A 25,169-nucleotide genomic window follows, 5' to 3' on the forward strand; every position below is an offset into this window, starting at 1 on the left:
TCCCAATACCAGGGATGGCATCAGAGAGGTTTCTGAAATTGAGATCAACATACAGCAGTCACCCTGATAGAAAAGTTAAACCAACTTCAAATTTTCCTGGGGACATGCCCCCGACCCCCTAGATTGGTATGCTTCACATGCTGGTGTATGTCTCATGCTAAGGTACAGGTGTATACAGATTTGCATAAATCTCATATATTTGTGCAAACCTAATGTTTCACATTAATGAAAAAATTCTGTGAACTCTTGTTTTGTAATGAAGGTAGGTACTAATAGAAAAAAACAGCTGGGTATCATTCCCCAAAGTTTGAATCTTTGCTTCATGTCAGTGTTCTCAAGGAGACAGAAGATATGAGCAATAGTTTACTTCACATTGGACATGTGGTTCATTCATGTCTTCATCTCACAGTTTTTTCCTTCGCTCTGAGACATAATTTATCCAGCAAGGCGTTTGCCTGCTTCTGAGGAATGTGATGGTGTCAGTTACATCTCAGTTCAAGACTTCATTTATAAGTTATAACCATTTGATTAAGTGTCTGTAGTTTATTTTCCATGTTGTCACTGCAGCTTCTAAAATTCTTGGCTTCTAGGGCTGAAACTTTGGTTAAACTATCTAGGTGGAATTTGAAAAATGCACAGGTATGTGGGTGTTTTTGCAGAGATCTGGTCACATGATTTATCAGTGATGCCGTCAATCAGTTCAATGACTACTTCAGGAAACCCAGTATCTAACATGCTCCCATTACAACTGTTTATCTTCCTGTGCTATTCGGAATTTTTCTAGAATAAACAACATCACAAACCTGTGATCTTAAAGCAGATCCCAAGCACTATTTAGAATACCACAAACATTGTGACCCTTCTACATGCCTTCATTTAAGCTATAATTCTTTGGTGATTAGTCCTAATTTTCACAAAAGTTGTTATTAGAAACCAGTCACAGAAATTCCTAGAGCTAATGGTCCCAAGATGAGGCATTATATATATATATAGATATATGTAATAGTTATACCATTGGCAAGAGTGCTTTGCCTGATATATACGCATGAGCACGAGGGCCGCAGGCCCGAGTGCGAGTGGGTATATACAGGCAAAGCACTCTTGCCCGTGGTATAACTAATATGTTCTACTCTTTAGCATGCAGACTCACCTATTTGGCAAAATCTTTGCTTGTTATACCCTTCTCTTGTATAGGGAACCGAGTAAGCTGTGATTGTGGCATTGAATTTTGCCAAGCAAATTGTGATTGTGGGATTCAATTTTAATACATCAAACAGTAATTTGATTTTACTTTTGCTAATATAGCAATTTTAAGAGACTAGTGTTAATTATGTTCTACATTTACAAAAGTAAAAAACAAACTACTGTTGATGTATTAAAATTGAATCCCACAATCACAGCTTGTTTGATTCCCTATATAAGAGAAGAGAGACAACAGTATAACATCGAAGGAATCTAATGATTTCTGGATATAGTGTGCACTCCTATTAGGTGTGCAATATCTCAAGTTAATGAGATATACGCACTGGTACAGTGCAGATATCTCATTAAGCTTTCTGAACCAGTGCAATATGTGATATATATGCACTGGCTTTCCTTTGATCTGAGGTGTGAAAGTGGTACATATATATATATATATATATATACTTTTTCTGGTGTACTCTTTTTTTAAGTGTGTTACTCAAATTCACTCAAGTTCATTTTGATCTGTGTGTAGCAATGCATCAAATGAGTTATCCATTTTGTTACCAGGAGCTCATAAACACTTATTCATTAACTAAAGTTCACGAATCTTTTGAACTTTTAAGTAGCACTGGTTCCAGTATACAAATTACAGCCTACTAAATGCATGTCTCACAAGTTTGCAACACATACACAGTTGTACTGACTCAATACTTACTGTGGAAATTTGAAATTGAATACCACAAGTAAAGATGCAGTAACTCATGGTTACTTTTAAATGCATTTTACTATACGGTTGAGACAAGTGGCTGGCTCAGCTTAACATAGAAACCTTAAAACCTCACAGTTTACTATAGGCATGACCTGTGACTGCCACTATACCTCAATGCATAAACTTAATTAAATGCTAAAATACCATAAGTTTAGCTTCCTCCACATTATTATGGGATTGACAGGTTAACTATATCACTATCTAATTAGTGTAGATCAAACTGTTCCACCAACATTTGAATGTTCATTTGAATGAACCTTCGAATTCACTCAAGTTCATTTGGGCCCTAATGTAGAGATTTAATAATCACTGAGGTGGTCACACTTGTCATGAAGTACAATAGTATTGTATAGTAGGGATCATGATGGTCTGGAGTTTCCTGCCCAAAAATTCACCTAAAACCAGCCTTACGTTCCTTTCACAACAGCTTCAAGTGGTTTCTATGTATGTAATTTATAAATGGTTGAGTTTTCTGATATGTAACTATGTAACTGACCGATGCTTTTAGCAAACATAATTTGACTATAGTTAATTCTTCAAGCTTGATTTCTCCACTGTTTGATGTCATATAGGCCTGAGATGTGGCTTTTTGCCTGGTGCGGTTACTGATGCTACATTATAATTTATCAGTCAAATGTCTAATGTAGAATCTGAAACGGTATTATTACATGTATGGCCTGCGTGACAGGTACTACTATTATAAATTACATCATCAACTGTGTGGTATATATTACTACTACTGTTTAGCTTAGCTAGCTACACAAAGCTTTGCTGTTAAGCTTACCTGCCTGCATCATTGTGTTTACATCATTTCATTGTACTTGCATGATGCAGTCTCATGTTTAATGTGACACCACCCTGCATGCTACATAGCTACATACGTAAATGGTACTGAAGCTTAATGTGTGCTTCCCATTATAATATTATATTAAATTTCTTCCAATTATATTAAATTTATGTGAGGATGGTATGCAAAGGGTAATTTTAAGCTTTAAAATGTAATGCATGCACAATGCAATACAGCAAGTCCTGCATGCACTGTAGGGCATGTACCAATGCTATGGTCGTTTCTTTTACTGGTCAGTGAGTTAAAAGGTTACAAGTCGTTGAATAAAGTTACAGGTATTGCCTACAGGTACATGTACACACTTGTGTGGTAAACATATATATATATATATATATACATATTACTATATAGTTGTCTTAGATACTTGCATTACTGCTATGGTCACAACAGTTCAGTGCTTTCAGGCTTAAAAGTGATATCACCATGCATGCTGTGTGCATATATTTAATGCTTATGACTTTTAGCTAGTGTGGAAATGGTCCTGCATGTAGGGCAGGTACCAATGCTAGTACTATAGTAAGTAAGTGGCAATTAAATGTGTACTAGCACTGTAGTTGTAGGCAACCTCCACAGCATAATTCATACACAAATACTGACTGTATTTATTCTGCCTATGTTTAGGTGTTGGAACTAATAGTCCAAAAATTCTACCTTGGTTCAAACAAAAACAGACCATAGCACCTAATAGTGAATAACATTAGGGTCATTTATAGAATTGAGGTTCATTTTGTCTCGTTATAAGGAGTTTTTAAAAATAGTTGTTCCAATACTGAATAAAGACGGAGTTAGAATAGGTAGTATTGGAACACGATTTTTGCTGTGCTCCCTTGTTTCATTACTTTTTATTACATAAAAATTAATGTGACTGGATATGGGAAAACCTTTCTTATTGCCCTTGACATTTTTCATCTAGAATACAAAGTTACATGAATACTCTTTCAAATTTCACAATCAAAATCAGCTAGATTTCAGTGGTCTGCTTTTGCTGGGTACTTTTCCTAAAGCACAGTGGCAATCCGTATGAGTGGTTTGGGGTCCCTAATGGAGCTCTGGCCAGACTATGGATGGTTGTATGAAACTGTAGAATTCTGTAGTGTTGAATAAAGACATGTCCTTTCATTTTGGTTACGTAGTTGGGTCATTCCATGTCAAATCAATTTAGGTTCACCTCTCAGATTTTGACGAAACTTATTTTGTTTGTAGTACCTGTTGTGCTTATCACTCATGCACACATTTAGCTCCATATATCCCATAGTTTCTGATTTATGACCACAGATATTTTGAATATTTCATGAAAAATTGGTTCATTTCTAGTTACAAAATCGACTGTAACTTTACACTGTGTAAAAATTTTGAACACAACTTTCACTGATGGAAGACTGTTGATTGACCTTTCCAGTGATTCTTAAATTATGGGATATCTACTAAATTATGGTTCAAAAATACTTAATTGAAAACTTTAATCCCTTATATTTCAAAACAGGCTGTTTGAAATTCTTCGAATGTTTTTGGGAATAATGATTGGGTCATGGTCTATGTTTGATAAAATTTTTGTGATGGGACCACAATGGACTCAAGAGATATAATGAATTATGTTGTGGTGTGCAGTGAAATTTGTAGTCTATTATTGCTGTATGGGAGTGTACACCTCCAATAACCACACACAACAAGGCCATGCCAAGTTTGTCTTACAGAGTGAAGGTGTCTAGGTACAGTGCAACCTGTATTAGTGATCACCTGTATTGAAAGACCTCCTATGTGCTGCAGTTAATTTATACACTTCTTTAATTGGATATCACTGTATAACGCCAAAGCATCAACTCTTTCTAGTAAATCCAAAATTGGTCCTTATTGGAAGGTGGTCTTTAAATGAGATTACCATGTATCCATAAACATGTAAATGTGGTATATTTATTAAGTCTAATCCCATCATATTGCACTTACATATGTAGCCCACTCTACACAATTCAAGTTATGTACATGGTTGCATAAGTACAACAGACCTCCTCAAAAAGGATACCTGGGCTGTTGATAGCCATTCATGATCTCACTTTATAAAATTACATACATTTGGATCCAAGAAGTCTATGGTTTCTTAAAATGAACACTTTATCAATGGTCCAGAGGAATGGGAAGAGTCACACTGTATGCAGTACAGTAATGCATTACTTCTACCAAGAGTTTTTTTATTATTATTACCATTTGCTTGCACCTCATGTGTGATTTATAGTACTGCAATTGCTAAAACTAATGGTTTTTCAAAGCATTTTGCATTTGCGCTTGAAAATCAGTACAGGCAAATGTTAAATACACATCAAAATGTGGTCAAAATGTTTACCTATTGCGTGAGTATGTGCATGAATTTTGTCTAATAAGGACCATTTTTGGATTTGCTAGAAAGGGTTGATGCTTTGGTGCTATACATTAATGTCCAATTAAGTAAGTGTAAATTAACTGCAGCACATAGGTGGTCTTTCAATACAGGTGATCACTAATACAGGTTGCATTGTACCTAGACTCCTTCACCCTGTAAGTCAAACTTGGCATGGCCTTGTTGTGAGTGGTTATTGGAGGTGTACACTCCCAATAGACTACAAATTCCACTGCATACCACAACATAATTCATTATATCTCTTGAGCCCATTGTGGTCCCACCACAAAAAAATTATCAAACATGGACCATGACCCAAGCATTGTTACCAAAAAATTCAAAGAATTTCAAACAGCCTTTTTTGAAACATAAAGGATTAAAGTTTTCAATAAAGTATTTTTGAACCATAATTAAGTAGATATTCTATAATTTAGGGATCACTGGAAAGGTCGATCAACAGTCTTCCATCAGTGAAAGTTGTGTTTAAAAATATTTACACAGTGTAAAGTTACAGCCGATTTTGTTACTAGAGATGGACCAATTTTTCATGAAATATTCAAAATATTTCTAGTCATAAATTAGAAACTGCTGGGTGTATGGAGCTAAAAAATTGCATGAGTGATAAGCACCACAGGTACTATAAACACACCGAGTTTCATCAAAATCCGAGAGGTGATCCTAAATTCCTTGTTGATTTGACATGGAATGGAATGACCCAGTTTTGAGCCCTGAATAGGCCTAATTCATCCCTACACCTTCCTCTTTAATTTTTTATATTTTAAACAGCCTGTAAAACATGTGAAAATTTGGTACACATACCCTGTAGCTTCAACCATTGGCAAGCAACAACACACTGAAAACAAGATTTCTCAATACTTTAAAATACAGGGTACGCAATAAGACCAGTTTTCCCAGGCTGTGTCAAAAATAATTCTTGTTCACATAATGTTAGAGTGGGACAGCTGAGGATGAATATCTTCAGTGATCCCAGCATTCAAGAATATCTAAATATGTTTAAAAAGGAGCATGAGGCCACTACACCTTTTACTGAGTGACCTCACGCTCCTCACATTGCAATGCCTTTTTCTACGTAATATTGACCATAAGTGTGGCTGGTGCTAAATGTAACTGTGACATATGTGTTGGTTTTCAACCATAACTGTGGAACAAGCTGTTTAGCAATGCAATGTCACACTCTATGGAGAAGCACCAGTGTTTGACTTGCATAATGAGTTAGATAGAGTAGTGAAAATATCGCCATTTGCTAATGACTGCCATGTGAGACTACCACAGGTGCTGTAGTAGCTACATTTATTCTCAGTGCTGCTTAGTAGATTTTGCTCTTCCTTTGGTCATATGCTCAATGGTGTTGTGTCCCTGTGATTATCTACCCGAATTATGTGATCATTGTCAATAAGATTGTGCTGAAGTTTTGGCTGGGCCAGTGCTCAGTAGGGTCTGTAATGACATACTTAGACCCCCACAAAAAGTAGACTCTTTTTGTTTGACATGTTCACACCCCTCTAAAATATTTTATCCCCCTTCTAGATTGTATTAAAAGAGCTGCCTGTACAGGGAGTCGTAATATTTCAATTGAAATAATTGATCCCCTTCACAATTTTTAGCATCTTCTATGTAGCTAGATTCTGTCATAAGGGGTTAATGTATCACCTACATAATTCCTTTGTAAAATTTCAACATGATAATCACATATTTCTGGGGGACAAAATTATTACTGGCTTCACTTTAAAATGTATCCTTTAAAATTTGTGCTGTGGGTGAACAAATATTTCACTTGACACAGCTATTTGATCCCTGTTTAATATGAAATTAAACCTCCCCTGAAAGGAATACAGGTGAGGCTCAACTTACACATCATGACATACCTTGGATAACAATTTGGCAGTCAGATCTCTTATATCGATATGGGAAAAGTGCCATGCATGCAACTAAAAATTAAGGCATAGAGCACTGAATAATCTTTATTACACACACAAACACACACACAGTGAGGGTAGGGCTAAGCCATAATGAAGGCACAGGGCATCAAAAAACTGACCCTTATAGTGTGAAAAGCCATACTGCTCCAAAGGAAAGGCCGTAGATTAGAGATTTTAGGAGTGGTATAAAAATAATAGTTACATTTAGACAGAATACAAATATTATTTTCACTTGGGCTTGATCACCCTTTTAATATAAATGCATGCTGTAGGGGGAATATATTTTTACTTGAAATTGGTCCCTAGTGGAATCAAGGCACATGGTAGCATGTCATGCAGCCCATACTAGTGTGTTTTTGACAGAAAGCAGAACAATATTGCAATTTTCATGCATGCGTAGCTTCATGCTGCCTTTATGAAATAAAAAAAATTAATGATTTTTGCTTTGGAAATCCCCTCCACTTGATATCAAATTTAACCACAATCGTGCCAAGAATTCCAAGATAGAATTCTTCACCTTAATTTAGTTTTCATCATTTTTTTCCTTTTTCACAAATTACAAAAGCTGCCATAAAACACGAATGTGTTGTCTGATTGCCTTGAAATTTGGCACACATAAGGGGGGATTAAAGGCAAATTTAGGTTTGAATACAATAAGCACAGTCACTGAGTTATTAACGATTATTCACAAAAAATAGCACCAATATATTGTCACACCTACAGGGTAAATCACTAATGAGAAAAGGCTGAAGAATAGTATGTGGCCTCCAACCTTTTGTGGTTTGGAAAAAATTGAGGTAAAGCCTGGAGTGAAAACAAGGTAGCTCACCTCTTGGATCAGCTACCACATGTACGCTAGCTGAAGTGTCCATAATCCTAAAGAGCATCACTTACTGTAGCCATTTATTCTTTTGTTGCGATTCATCTAATGTGGTAACATAGGTGGGCCAGGCTACATTATCTACAGTAGAGTCTTATCTATTCTCGGTACAGAATACGCATGTTGCTGGGTGGTAGCATTGAGCATCCGATAGTCAGTGAGCCAAGCACCCACTAATTACACATGAAATATGGAACATGCAGGATTTCCTGCATGTGGTTCAAGGGTTCGCAAAACTTTGAATTACCTCTGGGTTATTTCTATATAATCTACATCATGTCCCTCATTCCATTTTCTACGTGCTATTTCATGTTGCACTGTAGAAATGATTGTAAGGATTAATATTCTAAGTTTATTTTCAAGTTACAGTATTTTAATGACTAATTACATTTCCTTAGTTGTTGTTCTATGTATTTATAGCAAGTGGAGTGCAGTAACCACATCAGAATACATCATATTCAAGAAGACAACAGAATTGTTGTGTGTGGTACTAATGCTATGCAACCAAGATGTAGGATTGTAATGGTGAGTGTTTAATAATGTCATGAGTATTGTGCAGTCATTTAGCACTGTACATATACTTTATGCATTCATTGCTTTACGTATTTCTTCTACACACATTAAGCTATACATCGTGAAATTTTCAGCACTACATGTAGTCCTCTACATTCCAGTGCACAATTGATAATGAAGTCAATAAAGTCACCTTTTATTATTTTTTTCTCTGATTTTCGGAGGTACTGGTGGTAAAGAAGGTTGGTGGATATTTATGTTGGCCAAGGCATATTGCTGTTGCAATGTTGATAGTAGGTTGGTAACTTGTGAATTGCCAGGAGCAGGCCTGAATGGTGAAGGTGGTGACAGGGCATCATGATTTGCTTCAGTATTGTTGACTACCTGGTTGTTAGCAACTTGGAGTGTAGCTGGTCTTAACAAAGATCCTCCCCCAGTGACCGAAGTATCAGTGGCAGTTTGAGGGGTTTGGAAATTCCCCCCAGTAATGGAAGTACCCCCTGGAACTGAAGTAGTCATTGCAGTTTGATGAGTTTGGGAATTCCTGGCCCCGGTGACAAAATTAGTGTCCGTTTCTTGGGTCAAGGAATCACCTTGTGATAGCATTTGATAATAGTTGATAGTTGTGTGATGATGTGTCGAGGCAGAGAGACACTAGAATTATCCGGGGTATGGATTTTCTGACTGTGATTTGAGTGAGAAGTCACAGCGTCACCAACTCGCTGTTGTGTGCCCTGTTCTTGCTGGTTAGGATTTGGGTGAGAAGTTGCTGCATCTCCAGCTTGCTGTTGTGTGCGAGTGGTGGTAGGGTTATTACCTGTTGAAGGTGCGGTGGGATTGTTAGGAGCGTCATGTTCGGTTTGGTCATTGCTGGGTGGGTGGAAATGTTCGTGTAATTGCTTTATTAGAGCAGATTTGTTTCCTAACGATGGCAGTGAACAAACTTGGCAGCATGAACGTAAAAAAGCCACAATGAAAAGATTTGGCTGCTCAGCAGATGCTTGAGCCACATCAAAAGTTGTCTGTGAGTCGCCATAGTTGGATCGTCAGCAGGGGTGATTCACGGCTTGATGCGGGTTCTGCATTGCGTGTACGCTTATCAACATAATTGTTAGTTGAGGCTCTTCTGCATTTTGGAGGCATATTTCTAAAGTAGGTATAATACAATATATCTAGAACATGCATATATTGGACAGAATATTAACACACGGGTTTATGATGAGTTGCTTGTCTATCGATGAAGGTAGCTATTAGCTATATCTATAACTTTTTGCTGCTTTGGTAGAGGTAGCTGTGCTGTTTCTTGTCACAATGAATGAGCTGTAGCTAACTGCGACTTTGGTTGCTGCAGACTACTGTCACAACTACGCTGACTGCTGGTAGATTGGTTAATAGAGAGATAAGCCAGCTCAGGGTAGATTGCTGTTTAGTCAAATGCAGCCTTCCCACTATCACTGTGGCTTTTATAGTCTACACTAATTTGTGAAGAAAGTTCTAGAATCCTCTGGAGAAATTAAGGTATAATTAGATTTGTTAAGTCATGCATGATGTGTAATTAGATTCATTTGTTGCTGACACATTCCCCATCCCAGAAGCCATTTGTGACCTCTGTGGTATTGTAGTTCATAGCATGTGCATGGCATGAGCCTGCAATGAATACAAATGGCATGATGCAACCAGTTAGACAGCCACATATACAGTCTCACTATTATGTTAACTTTAATTTGTTGGTATGCAACAAATACCATTTTAATAATGTCATGAGTATTGTGCAGTCATTTAGCACTGTACATATACTTATGCATTCATTGCTTTACGTATTCCTTCTACACATATTAAGCTATACATCGTGAAATTTTCAGCACTACATGTAGTCCTCTACATTCCAGTGCACAATTGATAATGTCGGTGTGATTGTACAATAATATATATTTTAAATAAATATTTCATTATAATAATTATACTATGACAGATTTATTCACAGCCAATGGATAGCTACAACATTCAGCTACAAGTATAAAAATGAACAAAAAGTATACTCTACGATGATGTTACAAGTTCACTCATTGCCATGTAAAAAAAAAGGGATTTGTTAGCTTATAGTGCACCCAGACATATACTGCAAAAAAATGAAGTTGCCATCCCACACATTTTTCCTGTATACAACTAGGTGTATATTAAATTTTATTTTTACATCTAAGCCATGTCATGCATGTGTTTACTATACGTATTTTTTATCATACAGTATGCAAAATTTGAGAACTTCAGAATGCATAATGTAGGAGTTACGATTTTTTTGTAAAAATGTATGCATAAGTTGCTTGATAATTAAGCACACAATGGTTATTTAACCATTTTACAGTAATAAATAGTGGAACAACCAGCTCCCAACCAATTCTAGATTCTTCGCTTTACACTGTTCTGATCTCTTGGTTTATAGATGTTTTGTAGGGATAGTATGGCGGTATGCTTCACTTCCAGTCATTAAGATGAGTACCTACACTTCTTAGCAGTTGGCCAAATAATAGTACACTATTCTGTACTATATTCTCACCAACCTCTGCCTTCACCACAGCCGCCATCACTGCTTGAAGGTTCTTAGTTTACTAATTTGTTAAGCTGCTCTACTGTAGTTGTACCCATAGTAAAATGTCAGTAACTTTAAGCATATGGAACATAATTGTTTTACTAAGTTTTAAACTCTCAGTAAACATCAGTGAATGCAGGTTTATTGAAGAACTACTAAAATAACAAACAATTAACCATTCCATATACTGGGAATATACTGCTCTAGTAAACTAAGAAATTTCAAGCAGTGCATGTCATCTTTGGGCATGTTACCCATGTTTGGTAGTAGGTGTACTGTGTTTATTTGTGGAAGTTTCATTGAGTCCTGGCCTTGGCTTGTTTCTTTTATTGTTTGGTGACTAACATCAAAGCAGAAATCAACAGTACTCTAGTACAGAAGTCGAACAAACTGTAAACCTTTGTCCATTTCTTTATCAGTAGAAGTATAACCCTCAACAAACATAAAACAGTTTTTTTGTCAACCATTCCACTTCTTTGTACCACAGAATTCCACCGTTTTTATTAGTAAATGTCCATCCGATAATTGAAACATATGTTTCTGGTAATTGAGTCAATCTGATGATTGCTTATGCTAACCTGAAATGCTTCCAAAAAAAGTTGCTACAAAATTTTTAAAAATTTCAATTTAGTGGAATTTTCTACTGACTGACTGACCGACCGACCGACCGACTGACTGATGCCTTCAGACAAGCGTAACTTGATAATGGCTAAGGCTACAGGCTTTTTTCACTGTTCGACATTGCTTGCACACTGCAGTATGTACAATGCATGCTTCATGGACTTACTGTACCTGTGTCCTCCTTGTGTCCCATTTATCTTTGCTGATGGTGCAAGGTGTCAATTCGTGGTAGTGCTGCCTGATGGCTTCCCTACATTTGACAGGTGTCATTCAAGTTTTCCGCTGTGACTGGGTTGAATGCAGTGCCCATTTGTAATGCTGTGTAACTTAGCTGAACATAGTAGCATAATGATGGCCACTTTGCTGTTTCAGTAATTGATAGTTGGGTCGCATATTCTGATGAAGCAATATACCTGGTGCTATTCTTTCCATTCTTATAAGGTATACTTGGGTTCACCAGTCATAATAATGCTACAAAAAGTAAACAAACCAGTATAAGGAATTTAGGTTCAATTAGGGGTCATAGAAATAAAAAGTAGTAAACAAGGGAGGTCGCCTACAGCTGAAGATATACTAGTGGACATTTAATCCCAAATTCAGTCATGGGGGTGTAGACTGAAGTAGAGATTTAATGACTACTACTTCAGGTGTATATGACCTCCCTTGTTTCACTACTCTTTATTTCTATGATCCCTTATTGAACTTAATTTTTCCTTACACTTGTAATTTTTGTAAAAGTAAGGGTGGTACTTTACAAAAGATTATGCAAGTTTTTATCAAGTCATTATTTCAAGAAGTAAACTCAAAATGATGAAACCTATAAACCTTCTCGTTTGCCTGTTCATGGAGAGTTCAAAAATCTTCGTTACGTTTCTGTAGCCCCAACAGTATGTGTGCACGTGCATTTGTTTACAATGCAGTAGACGTACACAATATTGTCGCCATTTCTTCAACAAAACAACCATCACAATTATATGCGCAAGTAACTACAGGGCTAAATTTGCCAGTCCATTGTGAACATTTTAAGCCAAATTCCAACATTGTATAAATGCCAATGGAAGTTATCATTGCAAATGTAAATGAATGTAATTTATTTTCAGTATGGTTGCTGTATAAATCAATTTCCCTGCTCTTCCTACTGTCTAGCGCTATAATTCCAAAGCTACTCACCACAATGGGCTGAAACTTTGGTGACCCATTCCTTAGACACTGTAGATAGTGCTGACAAAATTTAAAAAATTGGAAGTCGTACAAACAAGTTGGGTTTTAGCTGAGAGGGTCACATTTAATTGATACTGATATATGTACTAGATAAAGCACTGCCATAGTGCTATAAGGGAAACATAGTACGAAAAGCGTGGGCAAGAGACAAATATTGCACAAGGAGAAGCCAAGTGCTATATTTCATCTCGAGACCACTCTTTGAATGCTAAATTTCCCATATAGCACGAGCGAAAGGCAGTGCTTTATGTAATATAGAGCACTGTATACTTGAGGTACACACAAGACACATGAAGCAATTAGAAACTCACAGAGTAGTGTTATCATTGGTAGAATAGGCATTGCACCTATGTTTCGTCTGCATTGCACTGTGCTGCACCTTCATTAGTCATTTTGTGAGTCTAGTCTGTCTTCTCAATACTGAAAGTTTTCGTTTGTGGTACTTTAATAAGCATATTTCTGTGATATACCTAGGACTCATCCGTTTATTTGAACAAAACATAGTAAGAACATTCACTGCTGCTAACCACAAGCAACCATCATTGAAATCTTCAAGTGTATCTATAAATTAAAATCAGTGGTTTTGCTCTTACTGGTTGGTTGACTGGTCAGCCAACGCAGTCAGGCTATCAGCATACACTGGCTTGGTTGATTGGTTGTACTGGCCAGAATGAGGCTATCAGCCTACAAAATAGACCTGGTAGTTTTATAACTACCTAATATAGAACCTCCCACGCAAAAGTGCATGGGAGGATCAAAGCAAAAAAGTGTTCTATATTTGCCATAAAAGCCCAAGTGTTCTATATTGGACAGTTATAGAACACTTTAATAACTTTGTGTGGGAGGATCAAAGCAAAAAAAGTGTTCTATATTTGCCATAAAAGCCTAAGTGTTCTACATTGGATAGTTATAGAACACTTTAATAGACCGCAGTTCTATATCAGGTAGTTATAGAACTGCCAGGTCTATTTTGTAGGCTGATAGCCTACTTTGAGTGAATAATCACTCATTCTGGCCAGTACAACCAATCAACCAAGCCAGTGTAGGCTGATAGCCTGACTGCACTGGCTGACCAGTCAACCCAACCAGTAAGAGCAAAGCCACTGGATTTAATTTATAGACACACTTGAAGATTCTGATGATGATTGCTTGTGATCAGCAGCAGTGAACGTTCTTAGTACGTATTGCTCACATAAACGGACGAGTCCTAGGAATATCACGGAAACATGCTTATTAAAGTACCACAATCGAAAAATTTTCATACTGAGAAGACGGAGTAAACTCACTAAATGACTAATGAAGGCGCAGCACAGTGCAACGCAGGTGAAACACAGGCGCATTGCCTATTCTACTGATGCTTCGTGAGTTTCTAATTGTTTTGTGTGTCTTGTGTGTACCTCAAGTTGACAGTTCTCTATACCAGATAAAGCACTGCCTTTCACTCCTGCTATACGGGAAATATAGCACTCAAAGAGTGGTCTCGAGATGAAATATAGCACTCGGCTTCGCCTCATGCTATATTTGTCTCTCACCCACCCTTTTCATGCTATATTTCCCGTATAGCACTCGCGGCAGTGCTTTATCTAGTATGTGTGTGTGCGTGCGTGCGTGCGTGCGTGCGTGCGTGCGTGCGTGCGTGCGTGCGTGCGTGCGTGCGTGCGTGCGTGTGTGTGTGATCTAATCCAATCCAATCCAATCCAAACCAGCCAAGCTGTAAATAAAGAGTGCGGCCCTCAAAGAGGCTATGGTGAAAAAAGATGTGAAATCCAAGGTGGGGGCCAAGAAATGGCTGCGATGGTAGGTTAATGGTAATATTTTAATAACAACAATTCAGGTGAATTTTGTACACCTTGGATTTCACATCTTTTTTCACCATGGCCTTTTTGAGGGCCACACTCTTTTTTTACAGCTTGGCTGTTTTTGATTAGATTTCACTTCTTTTTGTATTTGTATACCCCAAAGCTGATCATAGGCCGGCTTTGGGGTTTTTTAAACCTATCTTTTTTTCTTTACCACAGGAAGAAGAAAAAGATTTAATCATAATCACAATCAAGATTAAAAGCAGATTTTTAATACTTTAACTATTTTTGATTTTATCAGTAATATTATACAGATTACGTATATTTGTTACATACAAATTATTTCCTACAGATCTCTCTGCTGGGTAATTTGAAATGTAGCTGAACTCTCTACAGGGTGGTTTCTTTGTAGCTGAACTCTCTACAAGGTAACTTCTTCTAGATGATCTTTCTACAGGGTGAACTGAACTCTCTACAGGGTGATTTGTTTGCAGCTGAACTATCTACATGGTAGTTACTTTGTAGCTGAACTCTCTACAAGGTAACTTCTTCTAGTTGATCTCTCTACAGGGTGATTGTTTGTAGCTGATCTCTCTCTATGGGTGAATTGTTTCTAGCTGAATTCTCCGGGGTGATCTGTTTGTAGCTGAACTCTCTACAGAGTGACAGTTTGTTTGTAGCTGAAATCTCTATGAGTTTGCAGCTCAACTCTCTACAGGGTGGTTTCTTTGTAGTTGAACTCTCTAAAGGTAACTTCTTCTAGTGGATCTCTTTACAGGGTGATTTGTTTCTAGCTGATCTCTCTACAGGATGACTTGTTTCTAGTGGAACTCTCTGCAGAGTGATATGTCCTTAGCTGAACTCTCTACGGGTAATTTGTTTGCAACTGAACTCTCTACATGATGATTTCTTTGTAGCTAAACTCTCTACAAGGTAACTTCTTCTAGCTGATCTCTCTACTGGATGACTTGATTGTAGCTGAACTCTTTACAGGGTGATTTGTTGCAGCTGAACTCTCTACATGATAGTTTCTTTGTAGCTGAACTCTCTACAAGGTAACTTCTTCTAGCTGATCTCTCTACAGGATGACTTGTTTGTAGCTGAACTCTTTACAGGGTGATTTGTTGCAGCTGAACTCTCTACATGGTGGTTTCTTTGTAGTTGAACTCTCTACAAGGTGACCTCTTCTAGCTGATCTCTCTTCAGGGTGATTTGTTTGCAGCTGAACTCTTTACATGATGGTTTCTTTGTAGCTGAACTCTCTACAGGTGATTTGTTTGCAGCTGAACTCTTTACATGATGGTTTCACTGTAGCTGAACTCTCTAAAAGGTGACTTCTTCTAGCTGATCTCTCTACAGGGTGATTTGTTTGCAGCTGAACTCTCTACAAGGTGATTTGTTTGCAGCTGAACTCTCTACAGGGTGATTTGTTTGCAGCTGAACTCTCTACAAGGTAACTTCTTCTTGCTGATCTCTCTACAGGATGACTTGTTTCTAGCTGATCTCTGTACAGGGTGAATTGTTTCCAGCTGAACTCTCTACAGAGTGATCTGTTCATAGCTGAACTCTCTACAGGGTGACTTGTTTACAGCTGAACTCTCTACATGGTGGTTTCTTTGTAACTGAGCTCTCTACAAGGTGACTTCTTCTAGCTGATCTCTCTTCAGGGTGATTTGTTTGTAGCTGAACTCTCTACAAGATGGCTTCTTCTAGCTGATCTTATTTACAGGGTGATTTGTTTGTACCTGAACTCTCTACAACGTGCTGATCTCTCTACTGGATGGCTTGTTTCTAGCTGATCTCTCTACAGGGTGATTTGTTTGTACCTGAACTCTCTACAACGTGCTGATCTCTCTACTGGATGGCTTGTTTCTAGCTGATCTCTCTACAGGGTGACTTGCTTCTAGCTGAACTCTCTACAGCGTGATATGTTAAGTTTGTAGCTGAGCTCTCTTTTGTTTCTAGCTGATCTCTCTATAGAGATACATCTACGTATGTTGGACCATTTAGGATGGGATACTGTTAAAAAAAAGATGCACGATAACAAGACTACAAACACTATTTAAAATATTACACAATGACTATACACTTGAAATTCCACATTATTATCTCCACCAAACAAGACACACCAGGCATTATCACCCTCAATACTTCATTATTCCAAATTCATCTACTGTAACATATCAACAGAGCTTCTACTCAAAAACAATTAATGAATGGAACAACTTATGTACTGCAATAATTGATCATGACGATTTGAACTTATTTGCTAATAACTTAATAACGTTACTATAGACTCTTAAATCATTGTCGCTAGCTAATACTTGTGAATCTTTGTAAATTCTTTTTTCCTGGGCACATCAGCAGAGTTGCCTGCCCAGTAACAATAAATAAATAAATAATTTTAACTTTTGTTTGTATAGCTGAACTCTTTACAGGGTGGTTTTTTGATTGGATGCTGAACTCTCTATGTGGTGACTTGTTTATACTACAGAGTGTCTTGTTTGTAGCTGAACTCTCTACAGAGTGACTTGCTTGTAGCTGAACATTGTATAAAGTAACTGGTTTGTAGCTGATCTCTATAGGGTAGCTAACTTATATAGATGAACTCTCTACTGGGTAGTTCTTTGTAGCTGAACTCTCTACACAGTGACTTGTTTGTAGCTGAATTCTCTACAGAGTGACTTGTTGTAGCTGAGCTCTCTATACGTGTTTATAGCTGAATTATCTTCAGTGTGACTTGTAATGTTCTGAATCTCTACAGCGATATGTTTGTAGCTGAACTCTCTACAGGGTGACTTGCTTTTAGTTGAATTGTCAATAAGATTAACTGGTTGTAGCTGAACTCCCTACAAAATAACTTGCAATGTAATATAATTCTATAATGGATTAAGTTATAAATGTAGCTGAATGCACTATTAGGGTGACTGTTCTATTAGAGTATCTGGATCTCGCAATTGCTACACGTAGTTGGCTTTCAAATCATAACTTAGTGGTTTGTACTTCGATTCTTCTGTACTACTGCAAGGACTTTCTATGATGATTTTCCCAGCTACACACCGATTTTCAGCTCATTGCTCTAAGTGGTTTGCCTGGTAGGTGTGAAAACTAATAGTTTTTTATTCATAAAAGTCGATCGCGTAATTGTGACACAGGTTGGGTTTTGTGTCATATATCAATGGCTTTTATCTGGATTACTTTCAAACCACAAAAAGGCACTCCTACGATTGTTACTCCATCTACATAGGAATGTTCATCGGATTCCTACCAAACTTGGTACTGAGATCCGCTGTAATGAGCCCTTTAAGTGTACCAAATTTCAGCCCGATTGGAGCACTCATTCATGTTTTATGGTGGATTTTGCAAAGTGTGCAGAAAGAAGTAGAAAGGACAAAAACGAAGAAGAAAATGTAACTTTGGCCGCTTGTTTCTCGATAATGTCTGGAGCAATTGTCTTCAAATTTGGTATTTAGATTCCCCTACTTGGCTGGCACTTCTGTAGCAAATTTGGTTCCAATCAGATAAGGGATCACAGAGCTACATAGGTATGAAAATCATGATTTTTTCTTCCTGTTAATATACTCACGGTGTGGCACGCCAGCTTCTTGGGCCGCACGACACAGTACCGTGTGTATTGATACCTATATATGCTATCCTTTTAAAATTTGGAGATGTTATGATAGAAAGTTACCCCTAGAAATATGGTTGCTAGGGGCAACTTTTGTTATCATGAAATACATCCATATAGATCGCTTGGTAAGTTGTGTATTTAATAGTTATACCACGGCTGTGGGTGTATATGTCAGCAAAATCCCAAGCAGCCGTGGTATAAGTGATATATACCACTTGGTGCGCACTCACCTAATAGGTGAAATAACTAATGAGAACTCATCCCGTTTGTTTTATACAGTAGCATCTGAAAACCGATTGTGGTTTTAAGAGCGTGGGCTAATAACCATCAAAACGTTGTCCATACATAAAACGTCATTGATAGCGTTACTATGCTTCAACACGCTATGTTAGAAAACTTGCGATTGTGGGATTGAGTTTATATTGTTATCATTTTTGTACTAAGTTAAGCCAACTAACTTCGCTATTGGGACAGTAAGTAAGTTATTATATTAAGTTAAGTACTTAGGACTGTAAGTTACTAACCCATTTCAATGTAGCAGTAGTAGCTTTGCTGTTCCATGGTCTGTTCAAAGGCTGATACGCGGTGGGTAGAAATACGCATCCACAATCACCCAAACGATTATTTTATACCTTCATTAACCTTTAGTAACAACCAACTAGTCTATCTTAGCCTATATACTAAGCTTAGCAACTACTACAAAAACGAGTCCCACAATGCAAATCTCTATCTCGCTCAATATAACAAGTCAAAGTGTATCGTTTCTTTGAACTGGATGGGCATCAAAGTCATTGGCAAACCGCTTTCCCATGATATTGCCCGGTCAATATCTTGATATTGTCCGGGCAATATGAGAGTTAAATACAGAGCGGCGCCTTTGAGGGCCTACACTAAAGTGGTATATATATATACATCTAATCCAAAAACAGCCAAGCTGTAAAAAAAGAGTGTGGCCCTCAGAAAAGCTATGGTGAAAAAAGATGTGAAATCCAAGGTGGCGGCCAAGAAATGGCTGTGATGGTAGGTTAATGGTAAAAATTTTAATAACAACAATTCAGGTGAATTTTGTGCCAAGACCAAGCGGCACCAAATTCACCTGAATTGTTGTTATTAAAATTTTTACCATTAACCTACCATCACAGCCATTTCTTGGCCGCCACCTTGGATTTCACATCTTTTTTCACCATAGCCTTTCTGAAGGCTGCACTCTCTTTTTTACAGCTTGGCTGTTTTGGGATTAGATTTCACTTCTTTTTGTATTTGTATACCCCAAAGCGAGCCTATGGCCAGCTTTAGGGCTTTTAACCTATCGTTTTTTCTTTACCACAGTAAGAAGAAAAGATGAAGCAGGTGATTTCTTTATAGCTGAACTCTCTACAAGGTGATTCTTCTAGCTGATCTCTCTACCGGATGACTGGTTTGTAACTAAACTCTGTACAGGGTGATTTATTTGTAGCTGAACTCTCTACAAGGTAACTTCTTCTAGCTGATCTTTCTACAGGGCGATTTGTTTGTAGCTGAACTCTCTACATGGTAGTTTCTTTGTAGCTGAACTCTCTACAATGTAACTTCTTCTAGCTGAACTCTCTACAGGGTGACTTGTTTCTAGCTGAACTCTCTACAGGATGATTTGTTTGTAGCTGAACTCTCTACAAGGTAACTTCTTCTAGATGATCTTTCTACAGGGTGATTTGTTTGTAGCTGAATTCTCTACAGGGCAATTTGTTTGCAGTTGAACTCTGTACATGGTAGTTTCTTTGTAGCTGAACTCTCTACAATGTAACTTCTTCTAGTTGAACTCTCTATAGGGTGTCTTGTTTCTAGCTGATCTCTCTACAATGTAACTTCTTCTAGCTGAACTCTCTACAGGGTGACTTATTTGTAGCTGAACCCTCTACAGGGTGATTTGTTTGTAGCTGAACTCTCTACAAGGTAACTTCTTCTAGCTGTTCTTTCTACAAGGTGATTTGTCTGTAGCTGAATTCTCTACAGGGAAATTTGTTTGCTGCTGAACTCTCTACATGGTAGTTTCTTTGTAGCTGAACTCTCTACATTGTAACTTCTTCTAGCTGAACTCTCTACGGGTGACTTGTTTCTAGCTGATCTCTCTACAGGCTGACTTGTTTCTAGCTGAACTCTCTACAGGGTGATTTGTTTGTAGCTGAACTCTTTACAAGGTAACTTCTTCTAGCTGATCTTTCTACAGGGTGATTTGTTTGTAGCTGAATTCTCTATAGGGCGATTTGTTTGCAGCTGAACTCTCTACATGGTAGTTTCTTTGTAACTGAACTCTCTACAATGTAACTTCTTCTAGCTGAACTCTCTACAGGGTGATTTGTTTGTAGCTGAACTCTCTACAAGGTAACTTCTTCTAGCTGATCTTTCTACAAGGTGATTTGTCTGTAGCTGAATTCTCTACAGGGCAATTTGTTTGCTGCTGAACTCTCTACATGGTAGTTTCTTTGTAGTTGAACTCTCTACAATGTGACTTCTTCTAGCTGAACTCTCTACAGGGTGACTTGTTTCTAGCTGATCTCTCTACAGTGTAACTTGTTTCTAGCTGAACTCTCTACAGGGTGATTTGTTTGTAGCTGAATTCTCTATAGGTTGATTTGTTTGCAGCTGAACTCTCTACATGGTGGTTTCTTTGTAACCGAACTCTCTACAATATAACTTCTTCTAGCTGAACTCTCTACAGGGTGATTTGTTTGTAGCTAAACTCTCTACAAGGTAACTTCTTCTAGCTGATCTTTCTACAAGGTGATTTGTCTGTAGCTGAATTCTCTACAGGGCAATTTGTTTGCTGCTGAACTCTCTACATGGTAGTTTCTTTGTAGCTGAACTCTCTACAATGTGACTTCTTCTAGCTGAACTCTCTACAGGGTGACTTGTTTCTAGCTGGTCTCTCTACAGTGTAACTTGTTTTTAGCTGAACTCTCTACAGGGTGATTTGTTTGTAGCTGAATTCTCTATAGGTTGATTTGTTTGCAGCTGAACTCTCTACATGGTGGTTTCTTTGTAACTGAACTCTCTACAAGATGATTTCTTCTAGCTGATCTTTCTACAGGGTGATTTGTTTGTAGCTGAATTCTCTACAGGGCAATTTGTTTGCTGCTGAACTCTCTACATGGTAGTTTCTTTGTAGCTGAACTCTCTACAATGTAACTTCTTCTAGCTGAACTCTCTACAGGGTGACTTGTTTCTAGCTGAACTCTCTACAGGATGATTTGTTTGTAGCTGAACTCTCTACAAGATAACTTCTTCTAGCTGATCTTTCTACAGGGTGATTTGTTTGTAGCTGAATTCTCTACAGGGCAATTTGTTTGCAGCTGAACTCTCTACATGGTAGTTTCTTTGTAACTGAACTCTCTACAATGTAACTTCTTCTAACTGAACTCTCTACGGGATGACTTGTTTCTAGCTGATCTCTGTACAGGGTGACTTGTTCCTAGCTAAACTCTCTACAGGTGATTTGTTTGCAACTGAACTCTCTTACATGGTGGTTTCTTTGTAGCTGAACTCTCTACAAAGTGACTTCTTCTAGCTGATCTCTCTACAGGATGACTTGTTTCTAACTGAACTCTCTACAGTGTGATCTGTTCATAGCGGAACTTTCTACTGGGTGACTTGTTTCTAGCTGAACTCTCTACAGGGTGATTTGTTTGTAACTGAACTCTCTACAAGGTGACTTCTTCTAGCTGATCTCTCTACAGGGCAATTTGTTTGTAGCTGAATTCTGTACAGGGTGATTTATTTGAGCTGAACTCTCTACATGATGGCTTCTTTGTAGCTGAACTTTCTATTAGGTACCTTCTTCTAGCTGATCTGACTACAGGGTGACTTGTTTATAGCTGAATTCCCTACAGAATAACTTGCAATGTAATATAACTGAGTAAATCATACATGCAGCTGAATGCTTTATTAGGGTGACTGTTCTATTAGAGTATCTCGATCTCGCATTTGCTGCACGTAGTTGCCTTTCGAATCATAACTCAGTGGTTTGTAATGCGATTCTTCTGTACTACTGCAAGAACTTTCTATGATGATTATTCCAGCTACATACTGATTTTTACCTCGTTGCTCTAAGCGGTTTGCCTGGTAGACACGAAAACTAATAGTTTTTTTATTCATAAAAATCGATCGTGTGATTTTGACACAGGTTGGGTTTTGTGTCATATCTCCATGGTCTTTATCCCGATTCCTTTCAAACCACAAAAAGGCACTCCTACAATGGTTGCTCCATCTACATATCAATTTTCAACTGATTCCTCCAAGGCGTTTACCCTGTAGGCGTGACAGACCTTTGACCTTATTTTACGCAAATAATCGGTCATAACTCTGTGAATGTTCATTGGATTCCTACCAAAGTTGGTACGGAGATCCGCCTTAATGAGCCCTTTAAGTGTGCCAAATTTCAGCCCAATCCGAGCACGCATTCATGTTTTATGGCGACTTTTGCGGAGTGTGCGAAATGAAGATGAAGAAGAAAAAAAAAAACGAAGAAATTAAAACAAAATTTTGTTCGCTCGTATCTCGGAAATGGCTGGAGTGATTTTCTTCAAATTTGGTATGTAGACTCCCCTAACTGGGCGGCACGTCTCTAGCAAATTTGGTTCCAATCGGATAAGGAATCACAGAGCTACATAGGTGTGAAAATTGTGTTTTCTTTCTTCCTGTTAATATACTCACGGTGTGGTGCGCCGGCTTCTTGGGCCGCACGACACTATCATGTGTCTTGATATATATATATATATATAGTATATATTAGTGCTGTGAACCTGCAGAGTTTACTAAAACCGGTTATTGGAAGGTGAATAATTGGATATTGACCAGTTATTGTCTGATTGTAAATTAGCAGACATTAAGGCACTAAACATGCCTTTTGGAAGCCTTAGGGTGGTACCAAAGTGACCATCAACATCCTGCCTTACAATAACAGCTATTACAAGCACATATTTACACATGCTTTGAGGTTATGTTGTGATGTTAACACCTGTCAGCAGGAGTAATTTATGGTTTACCAAGTGGGTGGGCAAAACCGGTTAAAAGGCTTCTTAGCCAATAATTGGCTTGACCTAGACAATACCGGTTAATAACTGGTTTTTCCATACCGGTTCACAACACTAGTATATATATTATGTATATTCGAGTCTGTAAAAGTAATTACATTTTACACCTCCCTGAAAATAGTAATAAAAAATGAATGTTTTTAAAAGATAAAAGTTAACAAGAATTTTTACACTTAATGAGAAAAATAGTCTGCAACAAAATTATTCTGAAACTATATCTACTATTTATTTATAAAAATAAACTTTTTGAAATCATTAATATATAAATTATGACATAATTGTGGTTGTTAAATTACCACAGGTTTACAAATAGGTAGAAATATTTGAACATAATCATGTGCAAAACAGAATAAAGATAGCTCTCTGCTGTTGATCTGAAGTTATATTCAAAATGCCAAATTAAACTATTTTAAACTTCATTCTTCAGTGGACTATCATGCCATTACATCAAGATTGGAAATTTATATTTCTAACAGGTTGCTGATGTAATAAAAGATGGTATATATGTAGTTTAGATAAAGCACTTTCCATCTAGCTGCAATAAAGATAACACAGATTAGAGACTACATGTAAAAATGTGTGAAAAATAGATGCTGGAAAATTAAAGAACTGTGTGTGAGCTTGCTGTAGGAACATACAAAGACACATGATAGTGTGTCATGCAGCGAAGTGCAGCCAGTGAGGGTGCATGACAGACAAGTGTGTATTTTATAGGAACTAAGAAAACTTATCATGCATCCATAGTACCTAAATGGAAATTAACCATGTATGCTGTGGAAAATCCCTCGGACTTTCTGTTTCAAATTTAAGCTGAATCCACTAAGCTAGTCATAATTGAAATATGTGCCTTCAAAGTATCTATATCTTAATTATTTTTCTTCGTCTTTTTACAACACTTAGAAAAATTGCTGTTGACACGCACACAAACTTTAATTGATTTACTTCAAATTTGGAGAGCAGTAGGAGCATATAATGCAGCACATTTACAGTCCAAATTTTGTATAGAACAAAAGAGTTATGTATGCATGATTTTTGAAAATACGATATTGAATTTTGTCATAGCTACAGGGTAAACTTCTTGAAGGAATAACAATTGCAATGCAAACCTTTTGTGGTTTGAAAGGAATCACCCTAAAAATCATGGAGTTTAAATGCTAACCATGTGCAACAAACGCTCAACTAAGTTTTGTTAATAAAATAGTATTTACTTACCATGACTACCTGGCAAACTAGAATGAGCTGAAAATAGGTATATAGTTAGATTAACTATTTCAGGAAGGCTTTTCCATAGTTTACAAGGAATCAGATTAAAAACCATCAAGTTATACTACAAAAGCCAACTAGTTGTAGCAAGTGCTTGATCGAGATACTCTAATAGTGCAATCACCATATTAGAACATTCAGCTATGTAATAAATCACTCTATTAGAGCTTTCAGCTGGAATCAAGTCACCATGTAGAGAGTTCAACTACAAACAAGTCACCCTATCGAGTCACTCTGTAGAGAGTTTAATTACATTATAAACCACCTTGTAGAGAGGTCAGCTCCAAACAAGTCAACCTGTAGAGAATTCAGCTACTTATCAAGCCACCCTAGAGAGTTTAGCTAACAACAGGTCACCCTACAGAAAGTTCAGCTACAAAAATGTCACTCTGTAGAGTTCACCTATTTTACAAGTCACCCCATATATCAACTGCAATCAATTTGTCATGAAATAAATTCAGCTGCAAACCAGT

General features: G+C 37.4%; 1 protein-coding gene across 1 annotated transcript in view; it reads left to right on the forward strand.

The window, feature by feature from the left end:
• The window catches only part of LOC136260418 (semaphorin-1A-like), a 100,214-nt gene that overhangs the window by 10,378 nt on the left and 64,667 nt on the right, over positions 1-25,169 (forward strand). The window contains exon 5 of the mRNA XM_066054147.1: positions 8,413-8,517. Coding sequence (XP_065910219.1) covers positions 8,413-8,517 — 105 coding nt within the window. The remainder of the gene's footprint in view (positions 1-8,412; positions 8,518-25,169) is intronic.

The sequence above is a fragment of the Dysidea avara genome, chromosome 1, assembly GCF_963678975.1.
Source record: "Dysidea avara chromosome 1, odDysAvar1.4, whole genome shotgun sequence".
Lineage (NCBI taxonomy): Eukaryota > Metazoa > Porifera > Demospongiae > Dictyoceratida > Dysideidae > Dysidea > Dysidea avara.